At 46.9% G+C, this 10,000-nt stretch overlaps 1 protein-coding gene across 6 annotated transcripts in view; it reads left to right on the top strand.

Annotated features, from left to right (window-relative positions):
* The window catches only part of foxp2 (forkhead box P2), a 92,192-nt gene that overhangs the window by 71,412 nt on the left and 10,780 nt on the right, over positions 1–10,000 (top strand). For all 6 annotated transcript variants that reach the window (XM_081723382.1, XM_081723384.1, XM_035528704.2 and 3 more), the window contains 4 exons: positions 1–93; positions 4,719–4,806; positions 6,608–6,691; positions 9,980–10,000. The exon at positions 1–93 is cut by the window's left edge; the exon at positions 9,980–10,000 is cut by the window's right edge and continues 190 nt beyond it. In XM_081723382.1, coding sequence (XP_081579508.1) covers positions 1–93; positions 4,719–4,806; positions 6,608–6,691; positions 9,980–10,000 — 286 coding nt within the window. The remainder of the gene's footprint in view (positions 94–4,718; positions 4,807–6,607; positions 6,692–9,979) is intronic.

The following is a 10,000-nucleotide window of genomic DNA, read 5'->3' as shown; positions in this document are numbered from 1 at the left end:
CGGAGCGTCACACTCACATTCCCTCTACGGTCACGGAGTGTGCAAGTGGCCGGGCTGTGAGAGCATCTGTGAAGACTTCGGGCAGTTCTTGAAGTAGGTATCCCTCACTGTTGTAGGAGGACTGACCGTGTGTGCGTGTGCATGTAGCTGAATGCATAGTTTCTCAAGTGTTCTGAAATGCTAAATGTGTTCTAACACGCATGTGCTTAATAACAGACTTAGTAATGTCAGGCCCAAACCCCTAAATATGTCAGTCCCAAACACCCAAAAATATAAACTCATACACATTTCCTACTCTAGCGATTGTTCATTAAAATGGCGTTTAACCATGTAGCCTGCCAAAGGCACCTGAAAAGTGTTTCTAACATGAACAACCAAGACGTTGAAGGATTTCACACTCGGCTGTGAAGTGTCAAACTCAGGTGGCGATTCTTCGAGCCCCCTCGCACGAGCTGCTTGTCAACCCGTCGGAGGACGAGCGTCGCAGCGGCTGCACGCCAGCCCCGCCCCTCCCCCGCCCTTCAACCCCCTCACAATGGGACACTTTCAGTGTTGTCACGGCGCAGCCAATGGGGTGAAATGAACTCTTCATGCTCCATCAACAATTTAGTTAATTAGCTGATTTGTAATTGGGCAGCTTTGGTGCGGGGATGGTTGTGGGGGCCTGAGATTACAGGTTATCACACTGCCACTCGGAAAAGTGCCTCAGCATCAGAAGAAAGAAGGACTGTTCATTTGAATATTCTAATTAGGCACATAATTAACTGTGAAACAATGATCTTGCACGCATTATGTGGGTGTAAATGTCCACGTCAGTTCATATAAACAGCTGGGGAAAGTGGGGACGTTTGTTCCTCTTTTCTCCTGTAGGGGCATTAGGTGTCATCTGGAGCATTAGGCAGCATGGAGAGAGTCAAACAGCGGGTGATGGGAAAAATATTCCAATGAACACCAAACATTCTAGAAGTTGTTGCTCTTCACCTTGCCTCCCACACCCAGCCTAAACAAGCAGACCTTTATTGTCTGACTTACCTTTGCTGATATTCCCAAAAACACATGTAGGACAAGTTCACATTCTGAAAACATTTTTGGGCACGAATGAGCTTTATGAGTTAACTTCAGCTCTATATAAACTCACATGTAAAAGGGCTGATGCACGTTCTGTTTTACGAGAACAACCGAAAAAGATCACACGCGCACATAAAGGTGCGTCTTCTACCTCCTTCTACGTGTTCTCTCTCTGTTTCTTGCGCTGCACGCGGTATAAAGTGCGATTGCTCGCTCGCCGAGCTCAAACCCCTATTAAACGAAGCAGAAAGACCTACATAGCACAGGCCGGGAGGGAAACAAGGAAACCCCGAAACCAAACAGGCCTGACAGGCTGCATAGTAGGACACTGGCACAGCGATGAGCACACGAACCGGCACACGAGTGTTCAGCGCTGCAACGGGGATGAGACCTCCTCACCCCAACCCCCGCACCCACCCACCGCCAATCGTTCCCTGAGTCAGAGGCTCCCGTACTGTAACCTACACATGAAACAGCCGCCCCTCCCACCGAAGGCGGCGTGATGTGAGCGGGCGCGATGGCGGGTGTCGTCGTGTCTTGGAGGAGCTATTGTGGGTGTCAGGAAGGGGCTTTGAATGTTGGAGGAGATGCCAGGCCCTGCTGCGCGCGAGCCAGGTACACACGCCTAAAACGGTTTACATAAAACAGGTGTCACAATCAAATGGCACCTTTGATGCAGGGGGTGATGGGGAGGTTGGGGAGGGCGCTCGGCTCAGAGCTGCCGGGGTGGAATCGGCGCGGTGCGTTTAGGCGGCTGTGTTGTGCAGCAGAGAAACTTGTCAAGATCAGCATTTAATAGCTCTTCAGTGTTCTTTTAAGTGTTTTTCACCTGGAGAGGGAGCCTGAAGGGCCCTGGCATGTTACATTAGCTCTGAAGTTCAAAAGCGCTACTGCTCTCTGTGCATGCGAGCGTACGGGCATGCACCTGTGTGTGTGTGTGTGTGTGTGTGTGTGTGTGTGTGTGTTGTCACCTCAAGATATGTATATTTATGCACAGTATACATTATTCCAAGATCTCCTTGTGGTGTGATTCACAGCACCTTATTTAGGGAATATGTCAAATTAGAGGAAATGCATAACAAATTTATATGACTCAAGTTATGCTCTTCCAAGCTGGCAAGTAGTTTGTTATTATATAAGATGCGGATTGCTGCCCTAGTTCTCATATTGATTCCCCTTCACATATCTGAGAGCGACGAGAGAGGCCGTGACAATGAAGAGCACAGCTCCAAGAGTTTCCACTGTACACAGTGTCAGCTACAGTAAGCCCAGGCCAGCAATTCCCATCCTTGTTCACGTGGAGCTCTCTGCACCTTCTACGCCCGTTCCTCCATCTTTCACACGCTCAGACAGCAGTCGTGCTTACCAGGCCTCCGTGGTGAGTGGGTGGGGGCGTAAATTAAAGCTGCGCGGCCGGCTGGGGGTCGCAGGGCGTTTGAAGGCACGAGAGGTTATTAAGTGCTGTTTTGAACAGCAAATGATCTGGGCACTTAGGACACCTAGCGGCAGCTTCCTCAGCATGCTGAGTTCGGCTGTGTACTTGCGCCCTGGCCGGACTCCTTGCAGATTACAGATCAGATCATCTTTTGCCAGCTAAGGTGGGGTTGGTGGTCTCATTGTGGTATCTCTCAAGCACCGACTGCAGCCAGTCCATCAGTGGGCTGGTGGGCTTTGTGTCAGGCTGGATCGCTCCTGTCAGTCTTTTTCACAGAGCCCAGGCCCATCCCAGCCCTTATTCCCCTTCTCAAAACAAAAATCAATATGCCTGTAAAGTGACCCATAAATTACAGACAGCTCCAGAGATGTTTGTTCAGGGCTGTGTGTGTGCAGGTCGCTTCTCTCATCCTCCCCTCACCTTTCTGTTTGAACTAAGCCCAACGCCTCTGCCTCATTAAGAGATATTGGTGACTCCATCTAACCCCAATCTCTCTCTCTCTCCTTCTTTCTTTTCCCTCTTTCTTTCTCCTGGTATTATTCCCTCCTTGTCCTTCTCCCCATCTCTCAGATTAGATCGTTTCTTCTCCCCCATTCTTCCATCGGCCCGCTCCCTTATATGCACGGGCTAAGCTGTAAACCTAACCGTCCCGTTAGCACTTGCCATTGTCCGCAAGAGGTTCCCACCCTGTCCGCACTGTTCGTGCCTGGCATTTCTCTAACAGAGAAAGAGAAGAAGATACCAATCTAGATGGCTGACGATGGGGGGGGTGTTTTCCTCAATCTGTCTTTGGGGAGAGTAGAGCGAGGCACACGGGCCTTTTGAAGCAGCTGTAATTTATGACATCCGCAATACATCAAATGCGTAAGATAGCATTATGAGCATTGAAATGAAAAGGGTATTTGCAACATTAGTTCCCCTCTTCCCTGCAAGGGACGTGATTAAATGATTAATGAAATGCCCCTTTGCATGTGCATTCTGAAACAGCAATTAGGCACGGGCTGGAGGGAGCCACCCGCTCTGCCCGATGCTCTAGCCTTTTTTAGTGCTATCTCATTCCTGATTTATAATGGAGAATATCTGAGCATTAGACCTGAAACGGTTACAAAAGCAGAAACGACCATGATGAAATGAAATGATTTTAAATGGACATGCCTGTAATTGAAAGGTAGTGGAGCTATTGTGCTCTTGGATGCCCTCAGCTTTTGATTGGCGTGTTATGGGAGGGCTGTGAATACGTTGTTATTTTGCATATTGCACATAAACAATAGGCTGTTCAAAATGAATAGGGAATATGCATAGCAGTAGGGTGTGGGCATGCATGTGTGTGTGCTTATGTGGGTGTGTGTGTTTTGTATGTGTGTGTGTGTCTGTGTGTGATTTAAGCTCACTCTAATGCACTGGAGGCTGTACTGTAAATGATCATTGAAGGGTCTGCAAGCTAACCTATAATTACAGGAAAGAAAGTGGCAGCTTTGGCATTTCATAACCATGTCTCCTCAAAGAGCGCTTTGTGGGTTTGTCACCAATGATAATTTAGATAGAGGCTCATTACCGAACATCACAACACTTTTAAAAACCTTTTCGCCTCCGTGCGTTCGCCGGGAATAAAGGTCTATTTTAATGGCGAGCCTCTTTTGTGTCCTGCAGACAAAATCCAATCAAGGAAAGCCGTCATTGACTGCTTGTGCAGCCTGCTCTCCTTCACCTTCTTCTTCATTCTAATGAAGGGATGAGCAGATACATTTAATACGTTGGCTGAATAATGCACTCTTGGTAGGAGGCACCTTTGAAACGTTACTCAAGTTAAATTGCGTTTATTGTTTTCCATAAATGAAGAAGACTAAACCTCTCTGTGCTGCTTTTTGTACGCCAACATCCCTCATCACCCATAAGCTGTGCTGCGCTACACAGAACACTGATTTGGATGACAGTGCCCCTATTGTATTTTTAAACATTAGCTTTCAGTACGTCTCAGAGAGATTTAAAAATAAATAAATAAAATGTTAAAAAAAAAAAAAAACATTTAAATAAAAAATAAAAACATCTGTGATGGTGACTTTGAAACCAGACGCCAAAATAATAGCACGCTCTGTTATTAGTTTGTAATTTCTTTTTATTCATTTTGCCAGTTAATGTGAAAGTCTTTGTTCACAGTGAGCGCGCGTGGCTGAGGCACGTGGCATGACTGACCTGGCGATATTCCCCCTTTCAGACACCTTAACAGCGAGCATGCTCTAGATGACCGGAGCACGGCACAGTGCCGCGTCCAGATGCAGGTCGTACAGCAGCTAGAGATCCAGGTAGCGTACGCCTACTCTCAGATTCACACACACTCACACACACACAGATGGATGTCCTTTGAATTGCCTCAAAGCTTCCAACTCCAACATGTTTAATGCTAGTTTCCAGTACTTTTCACTTATTCCTTGATTTCTTACTAGGAAAAATCAGGTAAATAATGCCGAGATTGTTTAGAGGACGTTCAGAGGAGCACAGATGAACAGAGTCATCTCTGGTGATTTATTTATTTTTTCTCTTTTTAATTGAATTAGGATTTGTGCTTATTTTCCATCCCGTCCAATTAATATGCGCATGTCTCGGGCCGGTTGGTGTTAATTAAATGCACTTTGCACCTGAAGGAAGCTCTAAAGAGGGTCCACTATTTTCAGGAGGTGGAGTGTGACCCTATTATGGAGTCACGCCGGCAAGATAATGAGTACAGTGATTGAAGGACGTTATTACTGAGCTCTGCGGACAGCTCTCCTGCCAGCAACGCCTCGCTTCCTCTCCCCACCCAGCCTGGCCAGTGCGGCGTAGGAGTGGAGAAGCGGGTCAGCCCGGCCCCGGAGGGGCACACACGTCACGCTTCCTTTCATAGTAATTACCAACAACTTACAAGTTAGGATTTATAATGGCTCACTCGAAGGCACCGGGCCGACTGGGTTTTGAAGTCCAAGACGTGTTTCAGAAAAGCCCTCCCTTTTACTCCCGTGCAGATTGAGCCGTTCGCCCCCTGTGTGCGCGTCGCCCTGACTGAGGCCTAAACCTCTGTGATTCCTGTCGGAATGCAAGCCAAGCGTTGCTCTCAACCTTTAGAGGGTTTCATGCTTGGCGACTCCCTTGCTCTTTATTTGTTGGGCTCCTGGATCCGAACAATGAATAATTCTTGTTTATATGTAAAATAACAAAAGTCCACCACTCTCCTCCACCCCCCCCCACATCTGCCTTCTGAGCGTGCCCAGAGAGACCAGAGAGGCGGCGACCCCCGTGCTTACACTGTGACCAATTACAGTGGTGTTGCTGTTTTCCATGTAGCCCCCCACCACCACCACCACCATCACTTCAACACCTCTTTTTTTTTTCATCCCTCCGTCAGTGGTAATGAGGGCAGCTTCGGAGCGGGCAGTGCCGGGGTTCGCCGCTGCGCACGCATGCTCACGGCCCGCTCCCTGTCACTCGCCGCCGGCTAGATTGATGATGGCGGATCACCCGGGGCACTAACTGGACCTTGGAGAGAGCGGGCGGAGGCAGCATGGTGGGGGGCGAGGCTGGGCTGGCACCCGGATTGCGGGACCCCTTCACCTCTTGGCAGCTGCTGGCTCTGGTCCAGCCCTAACTGCGTCCACAGGACTTTGTCTAGCCGCCCAGGACCCTCTAATTTATGGCCTGAGTAGCTTGTTACTGTCAGAGCATCGCTGACCTAAATTCTGCTATTGACAAAAAGATGAAGTGCGATTTGTTTTCCCTGACCTCTTAGCCCCACCCTATTCCCACCAGCAGGAATGCTTCTCTTCGTCTCTCCTTATCATTCTTTCTTTATCTCTTCTGCTTATCCTCTCTGCTCTCTCCCTCTTTCTCTGTTGCACGTGCACTCTCTCTCTCTCTCTCTCTCTCTCTCTCTCTCTCTCTGTTTAAAACCTGTATTTTTGAGGCAGGCTTAAAAAAGCCAGTCCAGGCATATGCGGGATTCATTACAAGCAGACAAGCTCAATAACAAGATGTATGACTGTGGTAGTCTGGGGAAAATCACTCATTTCTATAACTGCACCCCCCCCCCCCCCCCAACCAACCCTCTTTCTCTGCTTCTCTTTCTGTTAACAGCTTTCTAAAGAACGTGAGCGTCTTCAGGCAATGATGGCCCACTTGCACATGCGGCCCTCTGAGCCCAAGCCATCTCCCAAACCGGTGAGTGCATATTGCTCCACATACAGTAAACAGGGCGGCGGGCCGGCAAATGAGCTCTCTAAACGCCACTGTTTAACGCCTCCGAGAGGCAGGGGGAGAGGGATGGAGGATGCGGAGGGAATGGGATTTGGAATGTCAGGATTCGCTGCTCTGGCGCTGCGTAGGAGGGGTGGTTGGGAGCACATTAAATCACAGATGATGTAGGGCAAAAAGGACCGGCCATTACGGCCTGATGGCTTTACCACTGCAAACGACCTGTTGGGCAGCAGAAGGCGTTAGGCTCCATGACCGGAGGGGCACTCGGAGAAGCCCCGGCTGACAGAAGATGGTTCATTCTGAAAACAAACAGGTGTAATGATAGATGGAGCCCAGGCCAAGATGATGTGTAAACAATCCACCAGATAGTAGGGCACTGGTCGTAGAATGCCATGTCTGCATGAAGGATTAAAAAGAACAAAAGGTTCGTTCTTGCTACTCTGGAAAATGCATGTATTTCAATTTAAGTTGCATTTAAACAAAATCATAACATTTAAGTAGAATTGCGGTTTACACAAAACTATTTACAAATAGACATCAGAGCAGAAATAAATATTATTGTCAAAGTTATTTATCCGACGTTCAGTGTTTTGCATGGGAATGTAGAGAGCTTCCTGGTGCTTTGTGCATAATTTCACTGTCATAATTTTCCTCATCACCTCCCACCATATAAAATAGATAATCACCAAATAGAATAATTATCCTGTAGCTCCACCAGGAATCAGCTGCTCCCCTCTCCCAATTTATTATTCAATCTTCCTTTTTTAATCTTCAAAACTCCAGCAGCTTGGTTACATCTACACTAATAAAGAATTTCAGCCGGTAATCCAAGACTGCATATGAATGAATAATATTAATGAAGTATTACATTACATAAACCACACATGAAAGGGCTGCTAATTGCATTTGATGGTGAGCAATTAATAGCAGATTTTTAAATGAGCAATGATGGCCCCATTTTTTCCCAGTTTCCTCCCTTTGTCTGTGTGTGCATGTGTGTGTGTGAATCAGTGTGTACATACGCTTGTGTGTACATGTAAGTGTGTGTGTGAGTGTGTGTTCAGCATTCTACTTGATATTTCCAATTTTAGTGCTGTAAAGAGAACATGTGGACTCTACATGTCATATCTCCCCAAAAATGTATGTACTGCACAATAAAGGCGAGGTAATAGATATCACGGCACAGATTTCCACCCTCGCCATGCACAGGGTTGAGAGGAGGCAACCCACACATTTGATAAATATTAATAGTGTGAATTTATTAGCAGAGCGAAATGAGCCCTGTTGGTTCATCACCGAACCCTTAACAGCTATCAGCAGCCCAACACAAGGTGCAGACACACTGTCTATTATATGACCCCATTTACGCCCTGAATGGCACTTCATTAAATGTTACCTTTTGGCCATGCCATGGATGGCTGAAAATCAAAGTTACCAAGGCTGCAAGTCCTGAATAATGAGGGTTTTTTTCTCCCCTTCCTTCCTTTCTCTCTCTCTCTCTCTCTCTCTCCCTCTCTCTCTCCCTCTCTCGCTCTCTCTCTCTCTCTCCCTCTCTCTCAGCCAACCTTGAATATATATTCAGATGAGCGGAGGTGGTGAAGTGCTCATCCCAGCCTCTCATTCGCTCCTGCTCAGTTAGGCTTTAATAAATTCCATTTTGCAAATACAGGATTGTGTGCTTGCAAACATGTTACGCTTGTTGCCGTAACCAGGTGAAGAGAGAGGGAAAGAAAATCTTGTCTTAACACTATAAATATACATGTCACACACACACACACACACACACACACACACACACACACACCCTTTTGATGGGATTTATTATGAAGTGCCTTTTTTGCTGGGTTTGATGGTATATCAGAAGCCTTTGTTGGTCCCAATGTAGAATGAAGAACGCATAATGACTGGCTGATATTGAGGTTTATGGGGAATCAGGAGTGGGGGGTGTTCGTCTGGCTGCCCTGCAGCCTTGACCTGACCCGGCCAAATTATACGGAGATTCCTGCATGACACTCATCAGACACAGTGCCTGCCCGCTGAGGAAAACAGCGGTGACCGGTTCGTGGCCCTCCCTGTTTGTCACGCATCATCAGACCAGTGCAGCAGTTACTGCACAAGATGCAGAGCGACTGCTGTCACTGTACTGCTGTCCTGGACTACAAGTCAGGTCTGTGACACACAGCAGAGTTATCATCTAGTACAGACCGGGGTGCCAGTTCTCATATGTAATTCAAGAGAACTGGAAAAATATAAAGAAAAATACAAATATAATCTGTGACTAAAAGCTTATTAAAGTTGCGCCAGCTGTGCAAATGAGGTGCAGTGTCGCTTCAGCGGAGTGGTTGCGTCACGGTGTAGAGCTGCATGGCTGTACTCTATGTGTCACTCTTTGTGTTGCCATTGTCTCATTATCGTTAAGTGGAGCTGTAATTATCGACTGGGAAAGCTCCAAGCCAAAAGGGAATGGGCAACATTTCATACTATTTATCAACACATGCCACGAATGACTGCTGGTGCCTGACTCTGTCTCCCTCTGCCTTACACAGTTTCATTTCATTCAGACCAGTTCTGTATCCTGCCCGCCAATTCACAATTAAGGCCATTTGGTTTAAATATGTAATGATATCATTACCATTCGGTATTAAAAGCAAGTCTAAAGGTCAGGGGGATTTTTTTCCCATCACTTGGAACCTCTTTCATGAGATTTGGATTGGACCATGAGAATAATTGAAGGGGGGGTGGGGGGGGTTGAGAGATAGCGATATATCTCCGTGTGTTATTAACAGCTAGTGTGACGTACCGTGTTTAGGTTTGAGCGAAAACAGAAAGAGGTGGAGGGAGGTTAGTGGAGACTTTTAGTTCAGGTGGATTCAAGGGTGCTGGGTTAAGGCAAAATAACAGATGGCAACTCTCTCTTTCTCTCTCTCACATACATAGAAACACACACACACACACACACGCATGCAGAAAGCTCTTGTGGGATAGAGATGGGTTGGGATAACACAAAGGATGATCATTAGATAATCTTTAACAGCGTGCTCTAATTAGAATTCTTATGATACAATTTCATCCTGTAATTAGTGGAGATTGGTTGTTTCTTTTGCAGCTTATTACTGGAAACACAGCTGTACAACTGAATCTCTTCTTGTTTGTCTGAGTCCTTTAAACTAAAGTGCTCTCTCTCTCTCTCTCTCTCTCTCTCTCTCTCACACACACACACACACACACTCCCTTTCTTCCCACCCTCATCAGTTGAACCTAGTCTCGAATATC

This window comes from Electrophorus electricus, chromosome 11 (assembly GCF_041902795.1).
Source record: "Electrophorus electricus isolate QZ-2024a chromosome 11, ASM4190279v1, whole genome shotgun sequence".
Classification (NCBI taxonomy): domain Eukaryota; kingdom Metazoa; phylum Chordata; class Actinopteri; order Gymnotiformes; family Gymnotidae; genus Electrophorus; species Electrophorus electricus.
Note: the sequence above shows the minus strand (reverse complement) of the source record. Positions and strands in the feature narration are given on the sequence as shown.